This window comes from Engraulis encrasicolus, chromosome 19, assembly GCF_034702125.1.
Source record: "Engraulis encrasicolus isolate BLACKSEA-1 chromosome 19, IST_EnEncr_1.0, whole genome shotgun sequence".
Lineage (NCBI taxonomy): Eukaryota > Metazoa > Chordata > Actinopteri > Clupeiformes > Engraulidae > Engraulis > Engraulis encrasicolus.
Genome location: NC_085875.1, coordinates 27,256,394 through 27,274,203, shown reverse-complemented (window position 1 = coordinate 27,274,203; position 17,810 = coordinate 27,256,394). Strand labels below are relative to the sequence as shown.

Below are 17,810 nucleotides of genomic sequence, written 5' to 3'. Positions count from 1 at the left end.
AAGCGCACCCGTGCGCTTCACACACTCATGGTGTCCCTCACGCAACTGCCCATCATGCTTCTCCCATCCAGTGTGCCCCATCATCAATGCTTCACCCATCACTAGGGTCCCTCACACCGGGGTCACCAATCCTGGGGGTCCCTCACATGGAATTACGGCTTACACACAATGGGTACGCTTCCGATGGCCTCACGGTAGCCATCCCACTTCTGACACCATTTGTAGCGAAGGGGAGTAGAGTTGCCCAGCTGGGCAACTCTACTCCCCTTCGCTACAATGATGAATGTGTGTGTGTGTGTATGGTGAGTGTGACTGTGTGTTAAGGGCGATTACCTCGGCCACGCCCCCTGCCTCTGCCGCGTCCTTTGCCCCTCCCCCTGAGTCCTCCCCGGCCACTCCCACCATCGCTGCGTACACTCGACGCATCATCGTTCACGTCCTTATTCTCCCGCCTCCAAGATCCTGAAAGACACACACGCGCACATGCACAGGCACAGACAGAGATGCACAGGCACGCATACGCGCACACACACACAGACACACACACAACAAGATGGACATATTTAAAGTTTTGTTTGCCTGTGTGTAGCGCAGTACGTGCTGTAGTCATGCTTGTGTATATGATGTGTTAAATACATGTGGTATCCTTGTCACTGGTTCTCCTGCACAAGCAGGCATTCTGTAAGTGTGTATTTCTGTGTGTGTGTGTGTGTGTGTGTGTGTGTGTGTGTGTGTGTGTGTGTGTGTGTGTGTGTGTGTGTGTGTGTGTGTGTGTGTGTGTGCGCACATGTGTGGTACCCTTTTCGATGGCTCTCCTGTAGGTGTGTGTGTAAGTGCGTCTGTGTGTATGTGGTACACTTGTCGCTGGCTCTCCTGTAGGTGCATGTGTGTGTGTGTGTGTGTGTGTGTGTGTGTGTGTGTGTGTGTGTGTGTGTGTGTGTGTGTTACCCTTGTCGCTGGGTCTGCGACGCAGGCCAGCGTTCTGGCTCCCCTCTCCCTCCTCGGTGCTCTCCCCAGTGGGCGGAGCTGTCGCCGGCTCCTGCTGCGAATCGCGGTTCTCCTTGCTGTCGCTCCCGTCACTTCCTGTCTCCTGCTTCCTGTCCGAGCCCCGCCTCTTCTCCCGCCGAGGACCCGTCTGTCCCTTGCGGCCCTGAGAGTTGATGACGTTCTGCTGCTGTGACGAAGGCGACAGGCACACACACACACACACACACACGCACGCACGCACGCACGCACGCACGCACGCACGCACGCACGCACGCACGCACGCACACACGCACGCACGCACACACACACGCACGCACACACACACGCACACATACACACTAACGGGTTAGAAAGATAGGCCTTGCAGCTCTGAGAGTTTATGAGGTTCTGCAGTTGTGAACGAGCACAATATACCAGAGGAGGTACAACAGATAGGTAGTAGTTAGGAAACAAACAAACAGACAGACAGACAGACAGAGTTTATGAGGTCAACGCCATACACACACAGGGGGGCAGAGACACACAGGCACGCGGATTGGGAAAAATGGTCCTATGGCTCTGAGAGCTAAATATCCGCTGTGGCTTAGTACACACAGATGCTGTTTTCAGGCCGACCAGAACGGTGTGTTTCTCGACAACATTGTTGCTAACTAAGTTAGCTACTTACTTGGTTGCAATGCAATTTCCCATTGGCAACCTACTACAAAAAAGTGTCAATGCTTAGCAACGGTGCTTTCGAGAAACAGGGTCCAGAACGGTGCCCACACCGACTCACGCACCAGATACGTTTGGCAAGTAAAGTGCTTAGCTGCATAACACGCACGTTCATACTGGGCTCTGAACTTTTCTGCACGTGACTGTGTTACCCGGATGAACCTGCTGACGTCCACGCTGTTGTCATGGTTCGCAGACTATTTTGCGGTTCACATTGGGGCCAATTCTGGGCCACTATAAAGGCACACTAAGTTTAATTGAAATCCATGTCGGTCAGGCCCAAAAGTGTCGGATTTAACGTGAAATGACCCTAAACCTACACATGCATGAACTGCACCTCTCCTGACTGCTAGCAAGGTGCTTATCTGTGTGTCTGTGTGTGTCTGTGTGTCTGTGTGTCTGTGTGTCTGTGTGTGTGTGTGTGTGTGTGTGTGTGTGTGTGTGTGTGTGTCCACACATCAGTGCTACATGTGGAAAGTATCAAAGGGATTGAGTTTAATGACCCATGAATGAAACGCACACATTCATTCCAGATGGGCTCCCAATTCCCTAAACTGCAAACCTAGTTGGTCAAGTGTTTGGAACCAAGTGACAAATCCTTTCAAGACTTCATACAGTTCAACAAGAAAGGGGGACAACTCTCATCACGACTTAATAGTTTTCGTTTCACACATGTGCACCGCATTAATGAGCCTTTCATTATGACAGGCTTGAAATCAGGCTGTTCCTCTTGACACATTTACAACGTTTATATTGTTAATAATTCAGAATTAAAAATAGTTCCATAGAGTTTACTTTGATCTTTCCTTTAATTGCGAATTAAGAGGCGTTTACATGACGTTTTCAAAGCGGAATTAAGCTTTATTCAGAATTTAAGTCAGTTAATTCCGAATTAAATGTCTCAGGTAAACGTAGCAACTGCAACCTAGTTGTAATCGCACTCTTGACCTGAACTGACTTTGGGAACTGAGTCAACACAGGCCATTAACACAGTAATCCAGTCTGGCAAGGAAGGAAGGAATGCCCTCTTAAATCACAGAGCATTTGTTTGTGAGTCACTTTAATAAAGCTCGTTATCAGCGAGTGTTTACACTTAACTGGTCTACACTGTACACAGTACAGAAATCACCCCCTCACCCCACCGCCCGGGGCCATCTTGTGGTCACCCCTGGTATTGACGGGAATTACATTTTAAAGGAGGGCTTATATCAGCTGTTGCTGTGCCCCTGTTCCGCTGCTACGCTATGCGCCCCACGACCACCCAGGTATCTCTTAATTGTGAAGAGCCGCGGCAAATCCTCCTGGTAATCTGAATGCAGGGGGCATGGGGACAGATGCGGCTCAGAGGGCAGTTAGGGCGTCAACTGCGCCAAACACCCGCTAATGCACAAACCGCCTTGTCGCATTGTCACCTACTTTATGTGTGTCTGTGTTTGTGCTTGTGTGTGTGTGTGTCTCTGTGTGCAGGGTGCGTGTGTCCATGTTCTTTTCTGGTAGTGGTCTAGGTTGAGTAGTGCCAGATTTGCCTATTTTTGTCACCTTCTGGGTATCTGAGTTTGAAAAGAATTTCTTTCTTTTTTTTAAGTGAGGTTGGGGGTAAAGAAAAGGCAGATTCACTGACTCTGTGTGTGTGTGTGTGTGTGTGTGTGTGTGTGTGTGTGTGTGTGTGTGTGTGTGTGTGTGTGTGTGTGTGTGTGTGTGTCCTTTTCTTCTAGAGTGGGTGGGTGGGTGAGAGTGTAAAATAACAGTAAGCTTCACCTCTTTGTTGGCCAGCTCTCCTGGGGTGGGCCAGTTTGTGATGTCACTGAAGTCACTTGACTGCAAAGAAACACAAACAAAATGGAAAAGATGAGTTGCAGGTCTCGAGAGAGACAGAGAGAGACAGAGAGACAGAGAGAGAGAGAGAGAGAGAGAGAGAGAGAGAGAGAGAGAGAGAGAGAGAGAGAGAGAGAGAGAGAGAGAGAGAAAGAAAGAAAGAAAGAAAGAAAGAAAGAAAGAAAGAAAGAAAGAAAGAAAGAGATAGAGAGAGAGGCAGAGAGAAAGACAGACAGACACATCATTTGTGAACTTCTCAGCAGCAATCAGTCTCTCACTCTTAATCTGCTCCGCCATGTTGATCTGGACTCCGTTTCTCGATTCTTGTCGTTGCTAACCGTCTTAAGTCGGTCTTGAGTTGGTCGTAAGTTGCTCTTGAGTTGGTCTTAAGTTGGTCTTCAGTTGGTCTTTAGACGCAAGACCAACTTAAGAACAACTTAAGAACAACTTAAGACCAACTCAAGACCTTGGTTACAACGTTGGTCTTAAGAACGAACAAAATGGCTAAAGTCGTTAGCAAAGGCACTGTCGAGAAACGACCCCCTGGATGGCTTAGTACTGCTGGCATGCACAAAATCCTGTCAGTTTGAAACACACACAGACACACACACTTCCAACAGCGTGCAGCAAGCACATGGGGTGCTTAGAAGTTTTCCCCAAGGCTAAAAATCCAAGCGTTGCAAAATCTTTAAAGACAGGTGAGAGTGTGAGAAAAACATGAAAGAGCGAGTGAGCGAGCGCGCGAGAGAGAGATGGAGAGAGATGGAGCGAGCGAGAGAGAGCAAGGCCGTGTGAGAGGAGTGGAGTGTGTGTGTAGAGAGAGAGAGAGAGAGAGAGAGAGAGAGAGAGAGAGAGAGAGAGAGAGAGAGAGAGAGAGAGAGAGAGAGAGAGACCGGCGAATACACAGACATTGAGAGAGAGAGAGCTATACAGTATGAGTGGTGCGAGCATGTTTGTGTGAGAGAAAGTATGTATAATTTTAGTATGTGTACAAGGCATTTATGTGGGTTTACATGTGTTTCTTTGCTTGTTTCAGATACAGTTGCGGCACCACTGCACATAAGCTTCACTTTAAGTTTATATCAATATCCATTCTTTCAATTCTATATGACCACTTGCAGTTTTACACAGACAGTGTCACTCTCAAGTCCGATTTGAGGGTTTTCACTATAAATTTATATATACTCGTGTTTTATTTTCCAACACTGTTCCTTCTTTAGATTCAATATGAAACCATTCACTGTTTTTACACAGCTGCCTGGATATGTATTCCTGCATAATTCCAATCTGGGTGTTTTCGATGCGGTTTAGATCAATATTCATTCTTTATTACCACTTGCAGTTTCCACTCAGCTGCCCAACATCTCTGTGTATGTGTGTGCGTGTGTCTGTCTCAAGTGTGATGGGTGTTTTGTGTGTGTGTGTGTGTGTGTGTGTGTGTGTGTGTGTGTGTGTGTGTGTGTGTCTCAAGTCTAATGGGTGTTACACATCTGTGTGTGCGTGTGTGTGTGTGTGTGTGTGTGATGTCCGATCTCTCGATGTGGTTTAAAGAAGCGTCCATGCGCCTGAGCAGAGAGATTCCCAGCATTCCTTGTGCCAGATCGGATTCCTGCCCAGTCCAATGTGGAGCAGGGGTGGCGTGGCGAGTAACGCTGACATACTTTTCACAGGGCAATGTGTGACGCTCGTACCCTACTGCCTGCGCAAGTAGGTAAGTAAGAGTGTGTGTATGTGTGTTGGAGGAGCGTGGTGTGCGTGCATGTGTGCGTGTGTGTGTGTGTGTGCGCGTGCGTACTTCGCGTGTAATACGTCGCAACTATGTGTACTGTGTGTTGTATGTGTGTCACGTATGGTGTAAATGTATGGCGTGTGTGTGTGTGCGTGTGTGTGTGCGCGTGTGTGTGCGTGTGTGTGTGCGCGTGTGTGTGTGTGTAATCCTATCCTTCAACACAGTGCATACAGTATTGCAGTCGGCAGAAGACGCCACGAGAGGGAGAGGGGCTTTTTAAGAAGACGGCCGAGGGGCACCTCTGACATATGTGTGTGAATGTCAGCCGCCACATATCTCAACCTTCGCCATGACACTAGCACATGGAAACACTAGCCAGGCCCAACCAAGACAGAGAGATACAGGGAGGAAGGAGAGAGGCTGAGTCTTGGAAAAGGAGGAAGAGAGGAAAGCAAGAGAGGGAGAGGTAGAGGGAGGTCGAGGGAGAGCGCGACCAAGACCGAGTAAAGGTCAGATTAGACTTCTGCAACTGCGCTCGTCAAAACTCGCGTGGGAGTGGCCACGAACCAACACTGTATTCATGCATCTGCGAGTTCTGAGGTCCGAGGTCTCGTCGCGAGCCACATTTGAAATTGCGCGATTAGGCTACTTTCACTACATTGAAAGCACTGCGGTCATTATTAAGCAATGTTGCTTTCTATCCTGGTTAGCTAGGTATTTTCACACAAATTGCAAAGACAATGCACTGGTATCATTATTTGACATACCCAGTCTGTTTTCACGAGCAGAAAATGCAAGCATGTAAAGACAGTTGATTCTGCCGATGTGTGTTTACATTCGGTGGAGGAACGGTAGTAAAACCGCAGGCATTGTGCCACGAGTGTTCAACTGATGCATTGTTTGTTACTTAGCTTGTAGCTTCGTGTATTTACACACATTTACACACAAGGCATTAATAAAGTTTTTAACAGAATACAGCACTGCTCTCGCAAACTACTGGCATTGCGCTGCCACAAGAACAGAACAAGGAAGTAGCGAGACGACCAATCATAGCGCCTTTTTGTCTGCATACTCCGCGTCCGTCCGACGGATAGTTAGAATTTTTTCGAGGCGCTCGACGACGGGCGCAGAGCCTCTGAGAGGGGACGTGGACTCGCATAGACAGAAAACGGTCGGACGCAGATTCTATGCGTTCGAAGCATAAATCTAGCTTAAGGAATAGAGAGAGAGAGAGAGAGAGAAAGAGAGAGTGAGTAAAAGGGAGAGGGAGAGTGAGGCCAAGGGAGAACGAGAGAGTGAGAGAGAGAGAGCACGCGTGCAAGAGTAAAAAAAGACAGAGGGAGAGAGAACGCAAGAGCGAGGGAGAGAGCAACAGAGAGAGAGAGCGCGCGCGCAAGAGTAAAGACAAAGAGACAAAACGTCTATAACAATCTAAGCAACCTATAACATTCGAAAAGCAGCCGATTAAAAAAAGTTGGGAAAAAAAGTGGTCAAACTCTTGTCACTGCTGTGTACCGCTCTCAACAGCAAGAAGAATCATGTGCCAGGTAACAGGTGCTGTAGTTGTAGTTTTGTAGATTGTTTTTTGGGTAAAATGTTAAGATATCAAAAAGCAAACACCCACGTAAACACAGGCAAACGCCCAAGCCAGCACAGACAAATACACACGCGTGGACGAGCATGAGCGCACACACAGACACACACACATGCAGCAAACAAACACACAATCATACAAACTTTCACGAGCGTTTGCGCTCGCACGCACACACGCACACACACCAAGTCTCACACTGAGGAGGCCCGTCGTGATTGGCTGTTTTTAACCCTGACCCCTAAGGGTTGCAGGGAGATGGTGCACAGCGGCACCGTGTACTGGTATTCCACTTACTGACGCACCCACAGCAAAAACACTCCGGAAAAACCCCACCATGCTGCATGCAGTACTGCATAGTGTACAGTTGTTCACCTTGCTGGCCAATGGGGGATTCAACACCATCTTACCTAGTACAGTACAGTACAGTACAGTACAGTGGCATGGTATGCTGGTATTAAACTTGCTGACTAACAGTGGACCATGTACAGCAGGGGTGTCAAACATACGGCCCGCGGGCCGCATCCGTTTTTTTTTTTTTTACTGAAATAACCGAAATGCGCAATTACGGCCCTCGGGGCAAAATCGAGACCTGCATGACATTAACCCAATGGTCCCTCTGTTACACTGTATATATGTAGTAAAGTGCACATCACACTTCTATTATAAATAGTGAATTTGTACTGTAACAGGCATTTGATAAAGCTCATATATTATAGACCTCATATATAGAGATAAAATGTTAATACTTCTTATTCGTATTGTATTGGTATTGGTTGTAATTAAATAATAAATATAATTGGATTTGTATTGATTCCTATTAAGCTCAAACTGGAAACAGGATGTTAGAATGCGTGAAAATGCAGGAAATTACATATAAGAAATATAAAATTTTCTGGGGGAAGACCACCAGACACCTTGTCAAAGTGAACTGTCCCATATTTAATTAATTGACGGTTGCCAATGAATGAATGAAGTCAAGGACATTTTGCATAGGATTATCAGTATTGCATTGCTTTCTACATATTCAACACACTTAAAACGTGATAGTACTGAACACTAATCCTCTGCTTTACGTTTCTTTTTCTTTTTTTTGCGATGATGATGCGCTTGAGGTCCACATGGGTTGTATGCGGCCCCCGGACCAAAATGAGTTTGACACCCCTGATGTACAGTGTTCTAGTGGGATGCCACTTACTGCCCAGCAGGGAACACTATAAAAACACCACCATGCTACACAGTATAATGTGGTGGCACCGCGTATTAGTGTTGCACTTGCTCACCAATAGGGGAAATGCTTTAAAAAGGTGCACTGTGTAATATTTTCAGTAGATTACTTCCAGGATTCATGCAGCCCATTCACAAATGTTACCTTTTTCATGAATACTTACCAACACCATGCAATTCTAAGTATTCATTATGACTGGGAAAATTGCACTTTTCATATACGAGAAGGGTACGCTTCTCCATTGTCAGCCTTTTCTCAATTTCACATTTGTAGCTGCAAATCTTACTGTACTTTGGTCATATTGGTAAATATTAGTTCATTATTTAGTAAATATTCACGAAAAGATCCAATTTGGCAATAGGCAGCAAAGTGTCAATGAGCACATAGTTGCAATACCTACACTGGCCACCATCCTACACAGTGCACCTTTAAAAACAACACCATGCTAAATGGCAGTACAGTACAGTGGCACCATGTACTGGTATTCCAGTTGTTGACCAATACAATATGGAAAACACCTTAAAAACAACCCCGTTTTTCATAAAGTACAGTAGTATGGTGTAGGTATGGTCTCAGTTAACCATGTTATCGGAATACTCCCCGATCACTGGTATTCCAGTTGCTGCTGGCCAACAGGGGAATCTCTTTTAAAACACCCCCATCTTACACACAGAAATGTTCAGAAAGCCACAAAACAGGCACTCACACATACAGCTCACATACACGTACTGTATACAGGGCCGGCCCAAGCCTTCAAGGGGCCCTAAACAAAATTTCATCCGGAGCCCCCCCATACCACCACCCACTCTGCATCAGATGCTTCATCAGCTTCATTTACTTGCTGGAGTGAGGGGTAAGAGCTAAGGACATATTAGGTAGGCTGTCTGTAGAGCGTGTACCCAATAGCCACCATGCACTGCACTTATTGGAAAGTCTCAAACAGAAAGCCATTCATCACAAAGGAATATCTTAGTTCAAAACTATTACTCTTCTTTATATTCTGCATTTATTGTAGGGTTTTACAATTTAATTTGTGATAGGCCACCGCTCATCTGTTTAGAAGGTGCAGGATTCGGACTGAAAGCTTGCAAGTCAAGTAAAGCTTCTTTGCACAAAAATAGACCTGAAGTGTGCGGATTGTCTTCTTTTTATACAGGGTCTTGCAATTAAAAGTGGTCCATGATGTGTAAAGCCGGATCACACCGCACTCTCGATTAAAAGGTGCCAAACATAAACAAAAACTGTGTAAAATTGAAAGAAAAATGTCTGCACACTTAAATCCCCTTTGTGTTCTTTTTAATAGGCCAAGCTTTCGGTCTACTGACCTTCCTCAGGGCTCCATTAAAAGTGGTCCATGAAAAATGACGTTGTACCCACCATCATTGAGGTGTCCCCCAATATATAATGGATTCAGTTTCCATTGTGTAAGTGGTACATGAGAGGTACATGACATATGATTAGGGAAAAAGGTGTAGAATTCATGTAGAACTTTGCTGCTCATAGGGGGGCCCGGGTGGCGTGGGGGCCCTAAGCCATCGCATAGTTCGCAATTGCCTCGGGCCGACCCTGACTGTATGCATGCACAGACAAGCACACACAGACATGCAAAAACACACAAACACCCACAAATACCCATAGGCAACACGCCCATCCACACACACACACACAACCTGCAACCCACACATGCACAAACCCACAAACACACACACACACACACACACACACACACATCCCGCCCCTCTCCCCAGTTACCTTGCTGGACTTCCTTGAGCGAGGCTTGGCGGCGGCACGCACCACACGGGCAGGACTCTGCGGCTCTGTGGACACACACAGATAAAACTGACTGAGAAGGTGACCATGTGTGTTTGCTCAGACCTAGAACACACACACACATACACACAACACATGCACACGCGTACACACACGCCCGAACGCACACACATGTGCGCGCACACACACACACACACACACACACACACACACACACACACACACACACACACACACACACACACACACACACACACACACACACACACACACACACACACACACACACACACACACACACACACACACCAAACTCCAGCACCCTCACACTGCAGACTACAACCAATGTACACGCGACACCTGATACTGTGTACCGGCCAATTGAGACCACACACGTGCATGTGGCTACAAAACCACTACATTTCATAATTATTTTGATTGGATTGGATTCAGATTAGGGCTGGGTGAAGACAATGACTCACAAGAACCCTGATTCTACCACTATGCATCACCTTTGTTAGATATTGCCGCAGCACCTGTGGAACTGCTCCCACACACAAAGTCACCTCCATAGAAGTGGGTTGTGCAAGATACAACATTCAAAAGGAAGGTTTTGGACACTTGAAATGTAAGTGTGAAACTGGTCAAGTGTCTGAAATAGTCATTCAATCAATTGAAAATGTTCCCTGGTGGTTGTGTGAAGCAACAGTTTTGAGCTTCATTCTGTATTCTGCATTTCTCTGGAAAGAAAACAAACAAACAAAACAAAAACAAAAAACAAGGGATGCACCGATACCACTTTTTTGAAAACCGATACAAGTACGAGTACATTAATGTGTGTACTTGCCGATACAGAGTACCGATACAGATACCTTTTACCAACAATATACAATGATAATAAATGCATGGCCTTGTTCTTTTTCCACCTGTGATATTTTTATTGTCCATTTCCATGTAGATTTAAATGTTAGTAAATGTATGAGGTGGCACTTTTTTCCATGCTGATTTCAAGTCCACAGAACATGACAAGATTTTGCATTGTTTTGAGTAATAGTAGTACTCATAGCTGGTATCGGCAAGTGCTTGACGAGTACGAGTATAATGAGCAGTATCGGGAGCCGATACCGATACCAGTATCGGTATCGGTGCATCTCTACAAAAAAACAAAACAAAAAAACAATTAGTGCCATCAGGGTGTTCAACAAATATTGGGTAACCTCACAGAGCCAGAAAAGAGCTTTCAAACAACATCAAAACCAACACTGTGCGACTTCAATTGACAGACATACCGGTACTCAAGGATGAATGTACCCTACCCTCTGAATTAAGGCTTTCTCAGTCGGTTTCTCCGTTAATGTCAGTGCCAGATTCACGAAAATGCAGCTGTATACAAATAGAGTTCTAACTTGCCTCTAAAAAGGCACACCAAGTTCAATTGAAATCCTTGACACTCCAACGTGTCTGGTTTCAAGTGAAATGACCCAGGATCATCAAGAGGTGCAAAAGATGTTGGGCGACCTCACAGAGTAACTTACAGTATACTATGTATACCGACTGAAAAAAGGCTGCTCATTGAAATGAGTGAATTGTGCTTTCTCTCTCCACATAAAGTGAAGGCATAAGCTTACAAGTTAACAACATGTGTAGTAATGATAAAACACGCTGATTCAGCTGTGTGTGTGTGTGTGTGACAGCCCTCAGCAGCCCTGCATTACCACGCCACAGGAGAGAGCAAAGCACCTGTTGAACAAGGTCGACCATCCACACGTGTCAAACATTAACCGCACCGCACAGAAGCAAACATCCTCCGCTCCGGGTGTTTACCCCCCCAGTCACCAGCGGCCCTCCAGCCACATTGCACTGTAGGCGGCCACAGCCAGAGGCAGTGCAGTTCTACTGCCCTACCAAGGCAAAGGGCAGTAACTACGCCCAACATTGAAACTGAGGTAAAAGGCCTTCAAAGCTTTGATATTAGTCTGATATATAAGTTTGCAAATGTGACATAGCAATATCTCTAAAATGGAACAAGGTGTTATGAAGGCCACTTACAGTCGAAACTCAATTTTGACAAAATATGTAGTTACTGCGCTTTGCTTTTGGGTCAAAGACGTCCAAAACGGAATCTGCTGACTGCAACTGTAAAAAAACAAGATTTTTAAATTGTTTCAAGTGAATGGATGACAGCCGAGGCTTTCATGAATTCACTGGGGGAAAAAATAAATAAAAAAAGAGTCATGTTTTTTACAGTTACAGTCAGCAGAAGGTATCTGTTACACTGAATGACAATTCCTTTTTGGACGTCTTTGACCCTTTTGTAAGTTACAGTACAGTACATTACATTACCTCTTCATAGCCTGCCAACTTTCTCACTCTCCCTTCATACATCTCCCACTCTCTGTACCTTTCCCTCTTTGCCCATCTGTTTACCTCCTTCTCCCCTTCTCTCTCACTCCCTCCCTCACTTTCTTCACCTCCATATCTCTGAACACATCTCTTTCCCTCTCTATCCGTTTGTTTATCACCCCCAACCCCCTGTATTCGTCCACTTCTCGCCCTCTGTCCATCTTTCTCTCTCTCAATCTCTTTCTCTTTCTGAATTTTTATCTGTCTATTTCTCTTTCTTTCCATCTCTCTTTCTCCCGCTCTGATCCTCTCTCTCCCCCTCTCTGTATGTGTACATCGCCCTCTCTTTCTTTCTCGCTCTCTGATCCTCTCGCTCTCTCTCTCTCTCTCTCTCCCTCTCGGTCTCTTCACAATGTCAGGTCCCTATGGTATGTGGGCCGTTGTTCATTAACAATGGGTTGCCAGGGCATATTGGCCACGGTAACACAATGCATGACATGCAGAATCAACTCGCTCTCCATCTCTCTGCGGCAATGTCCCAGGACCCATGGACACAGAATGACAGTTTAACTAGGTAACAAAACAGCAAGAGCACACTTAGGCCTCTAATGGGAACTAATGGCTTTCAATGTTAAAGACCTTTGAATGTGGAAGAGAGTGAAGCTCTACCTGCGTGAAGCTGGCCCCCCCTCAGACCCAAAATGCTGAAATAACACTGCAGAATGTGCTATGTTTGGGCCGCATAGTGCTGTAAAATTTTTTTGTTTGTGCTCTAAATAAAATAATAGCATAATAATAAAATAAAACTGCTGTAACTTTACAAAACAAGTGATTGAAGCGTTAATTTGCAGAGCACAAATGAGCATAAATAATTGCCTTCGATTGAGACTACTTTGGAGAAATGTGGACGTGGAGGGGGGGCTGCATGACGTCACAGGTCAGAAAAATGTATTAAAAGTATGAGTATTTGTATATTTAAAATTACTCAAAAGCCTTAATAGCACAAACGAAAATGTTTACAGCACTATCCAGCACAAACATAGCACATACAATCTGCAGTGTTATTTCAGCATTTTGGGTCTGAGGGGGGGCCAGCTTTGCGCAGGTAGTGAACCTTTGTCTGTGCGTTGTCAATCCAATAAGAAAGCAGTCAACACAATGTTTGCTGCCATCCTGAGTTGGGAGTTTTGTTCCCGTAACACTTTCTGTAAGTGCAGATTTCTCACAATATCCCCTCTCAAATTGTGCCTTAATAAATCACCAATTTCTTGCCTAACAGCGATATGAACAAACTCCACCTACGAAACCAGTCTGAGACAGACGCCAAAAATTTGGAGCAAGAAAGAGAGGGAGAGAATAAGACAAGTCAAAACGACCAAAAAAAGAGAGAAAGTAGTACACACACACACAGCAGGATTCTTTTTTACAGGCACAGAGCAGGGCGCCCAACCCTGGGAGTGTCAGGGGTCCTTTATCATCAGGGATGGCTGCCTCGATAAGGCCCTGGGTGCTGGAAAACAGCCCGGGGTGTGACCTGGCTCTCAGATGCGCGTGCACAATGCACATACACTCTCGCTCTCTTACGCACACACACACACGCACATGCGCGCACACACACGCATGCCTTACAGTGCCACAGCTACAGGAAGGCAGGCTGTGGCCCCTCAAGTTCACAGCTCTGTAGGGTACCTGCGTGGTAATAGAACCTAACCACTACCTAAGACTTCTAAATTAATTTAATTTTAATAGTGGTGGAAATTTCAGGACCAGGCGATCTCAAAACGCATAAAACACATTTTGGGGGGGAAACACAATCTCAAAGTAAAAAAAAAAAAGGCCAAAAAAGTTTCAATTAGCCTATGCTACTCTGACCCACATACATGTAGGGCCCATTTGGAAAAGAGGCAACAGCCTCAATGCAACTAGTAAAATAAAGGAGAATGTGCTAGTAAAAACTCTGATTTTCAGAGTCACCATTACAACCACCAGTGTGCCAAAGCACAAGCAAACACCCACCCACACAAACACAAACACAAGCGCAAGCACAAGCACGCACCCATACACACTTGTGTGGTTGGCACAGTAACCTTTGACTGGCCTGACAGCACGACAGGTGCCAAGTCTATTTACTCATCATCATCTTCATAATCATTGTTGTTGTCTGTGTGTGTAACTTACAAGCCAGCCAACACACCACTCCAACGCACACCATCAAACCTTGGAATTCTTGGACATAGCACCATTTGCTACAGTAAGACCAGCATGTTTCCAAGAGGTGTAAAAATAAACCAGCACAGACAACAACACACTTAGCTATGCCTTGATACACACAAATCCAAAACAAATTCCTTGTAAATTAGAAAGTAGAAGCTAGGACATTTGAAAAGTATGACTCGTTTTTCACGTGAAGTAATCGGTGTAAATTGAGAGGGGGGGAAAGTGTTTATAGCGAAACATTGTTTTTCATTTGCAGTGGCTCTGAAGCCTTGCCATTCAGTCAGCCCTTTCCTATTTGAGGCAGCCAGCGCACCCTGTGACAGTTTGAAGTGTAGCCCTGGCCCTTTTTAAATTAGACTGGCTAATCTAATTATGACCTGACATGATACCTTTAAACCTCCCTCGCCTAACAGGCTCCTGGACATTTATTCACATTATTTATAATGATGCAGAGATGAAATGCATGAGGACACAAGGTTTTACAGACTATCTAGGTTTCTTGCAGCTCAGCGTCATTTGCAAAGACATGAGACTGGCAGATCAAGGGAGCAACGGTAGTAAGGGCAAGCCTGAACTTGAAATGGGTGAAAAAAAAATGAAATTGAGTATCATGATTGCAGTTTCGTTTCACTGACACATGAGCTCATGATGGCTACACTACCTGCACTTCTACGTTGAGCCACTAGCAAGACAGCACTGCAGTTACAATCCACAACACACAAACAATCCACTACTTCAGTCTGAGTGGTGAACGAAATTACATCCACCAGTTCACATCTTTGATGAACAAGTTTATTTTTGTTGTTGTTGTTGACAAATCCACACTGCTCCGGGGATGGGCGAGGAACAGCTAAAAGTAAAAGCTTTGACTTCGCACTCTGATGTTCAACGTGTTCGGATGGGGCACTGCCGTTGTAGTCTACATTTTTAAAGGGAAATGTATGTTTTCAGTCCCGCGGCCTGCCTCGTACTGCGAGTGTAGTTCACTCTGGTCCGCCCGACAACTCACGGCACGTAAAGTTGCAGTTGTCAGCACTCCACGTGCTCGAGTGCAATTTGATCAGATACCGAGGGGGATGGGGACTACCGGATCTGTCTCCATCAGCAAATTTGCCCCCGAATAAGTTCTCAATCGGATCTGCCGTGCCACATCAACTCGCCTTATACCAACAAAAACCATTGGCTATGCATGCACAGGACAAGTGCATGAAAAGTCGCAGGGCTGAAATCGATTGGCACAGGACTCTGTTTTATTAATAGGAAGTGGCTAAAACATGTAGCATGTGGATGTAACACTACACACAGTTTTCTTACAGGTAGAAAGACAAAATGTATAGTTACTGGCATGACTTGGGCAACTCAAGTGAAAGCAAAGCAGCTACTTTAACGGTGGCATCACAAGCACACAGTCTTCACCAAACATTGAAATATTTCACTGGCTAATACTAAGGGTAAGCGTGGTGTGTTTTCAGGTTATGTTGAGTTTCACTGAAGCAAACGAGCGACAAAACTGCAATTCAAAATGACTTGCCATCAACCCACCATTCTGCATTGTCATGAAAAACAGAATCGCACACAAATCGATTACAAACAGATGCACAAATTGACAGCTGTGTAACATTTACATTGCTAGTTGTCTTACGTTCACTAGCAAGCTAATAGGCCACACCTCTTCACTCTGATTTGTCCTTTACATGTCCATGTATGAATAACAGAAAATTTCACTCGAGTTGCCACTGACAGGACAATTAATCATCCACAACTTTTCAATGTAACAAACACTGAAAGGAACTCGAAGTCGTTGCACCAATATGGACATGGTGACATCACATTTACGGGGTGCAATATAGCCAAATAAAAGCATCAAATCGATCGCTGGCTTGACACAAGTGTGAACACATGTTGTTAGCAATGCGATATTAGCTACATTCTGCTTGCCAGCTACCCAACTTCTGAGCAAATCAGCTAGCTAAGTATAAGTTAGCAATGGTAACGCGCTATGTTTAGCCTGACGAAGTTGTCAGAAACTTTCCAAAGATGTCCACGGCCATATGCTCAAGTGTCAGCGAGGTGCTGTCCCGCATGAGATTGTCATAAACTTATAGCAAACAAACAAACCTGACTCCTGGCTGTTGCTGGTGGTTGGGTTGTTGGAGGGACAAGCGTTCTTCTTCGTCCATGGGTTTACCTTCGGTGGAGGTGCCTCGATAACTTTTTTCTTTGCCTTTTCGCTTGTATCGGCATTATTGCTCGTGGTATTTTGGTCATTTTCTTTGTTGTTCACATTACCCTTGTTTATTTCTTCGTCAGGGGTTAGGGTTTCCATGGTCCCCTGTTTTTGGTGTTTTGAATCGACTTTGAGATCTCTCTGCCCCTCCTCGTGGTTGGCTCGATCAGATTCCTGGGGTCGGTCGACGTCCGAGTTGTTTTGGTTCTCTCCACCTAAGCAACTCCCTGTCACGTTTGCCTCACCGACAACAACTTCTGTAGACATCCTACAACGAAAAATCCTTTTCAGGATTTTTCTAGACCGCACAAGTGAAAAAACGTTTTGTTATTCTGAAAGGTTACGCGAAGAGTTGAGGGGAACCAAACTGTAAACAAGCTGAACTTGTAGCACACTTGCCAACAGCGTCAACATATACAGTTCTGTAAAGAAGCCATCGCCATGACTAGTTGGACTAAAAACGACGTGCAACTAAAAACTTTGCCCTCTTTACAAACTTTTCGAATAGACTGATCTGCAAGTTAGCTACTTAGCAGCGTCCCTAGAGTACCTATCACTTTTAATGGCCACGAGTTATCGCACGGCCAAAAGATTCCTTGCTGCCCCTACAGGCCTCTAGTGGTATGGCAGGCAGGATGGATGCCATGTGGTTGCCTCAGAACAGTGAATCTGACGTGGCCTATCCACGCTGTGGCACTGCTGAAGTGAGGCCGTCTGTGCGACTCCAACTCCAACGTCGTGTAATGGCTCGCAAGTTGCAACCGATGTCTGACAGCAGTTACCAGGTCAACCAGCCGATTGTGACATGCCTGTTTTTGTGACATACCTCTGGCTTGCCGCAAACCACCATCAAATGGCACAATGCAATGATGCAAAAGTTGAAGTGAGTTTGAGAGCAGTTCATTCATGAACATGATCAATTTTCCATCTTATTATCCACCTATCCATTACCCTCTGCAGGACTGAGCATGATGTAGAATGTATTTGTTTTTTATACTTCACAGGAACATGTTGAGTAGGCTACCCTGGCTGTTTGCTAAACCCAACATATTTTTTAAATCAGAGGGTTTGGCGCCCTCTGTCGTTGATAATCCATCACTGCAAATATTGTCACAAATCAAAACAAGAGTTCCATCCACTGACTACACTAAACAGAAGTAACTTTTGATGCAGTAGCCTATGCATGCAT

At 45.3% G+C, this 17,810-nt stretch overlaps 1 protein-coding gene across 3 annotated transcripts in view; it reads right to left on the bottom strand.

Moving 5' to 3' along the window:
• larp1b (La ribonucleoprotein 1B) overlaps window positions 1-17,415 on the bottom strand; it is a 56,503-nt gene extending 39,088 nt beyond the window's left edge. Inside the window, exons 1-6 of one of the 3 annotated variants that reach the window (XM_063183975.1) lie at window positions 17,172-17,415; window positions 16,513-16,919; window positions 9,817-9,881; window positions 3,460-3,519; window positions 949-1,174; window positions 334-462 (exon numbers count right to left, since the gene is read on the bottom strand). In XM_063183975.1, the coding sequence (XP_063040045.1) occupies window positions 334-462; window positions 949-1,174; window positions 3,460-3,519; window positions 9,817-9,881; window positions 16,513-16,888 (856 nt within the window). In that variant the 5' untranslated portion in view covers window positions 16,889-16,919; window positions 17,172-17,415. Of the gene's footprint in view, window positions 1-333; window positions 463-948; window positions 1,175-3,459; window positions 3,520-9,816; window positions 9,882-16,512 lie in introns of all 3 variants that reach the window. The other 2 variants (XM_063183976.1, XM_063183977.1) reach the window with 2 other exon arrangements.
• Window positions 17,416-17,810: the final 395 nt, after the last annotated feature.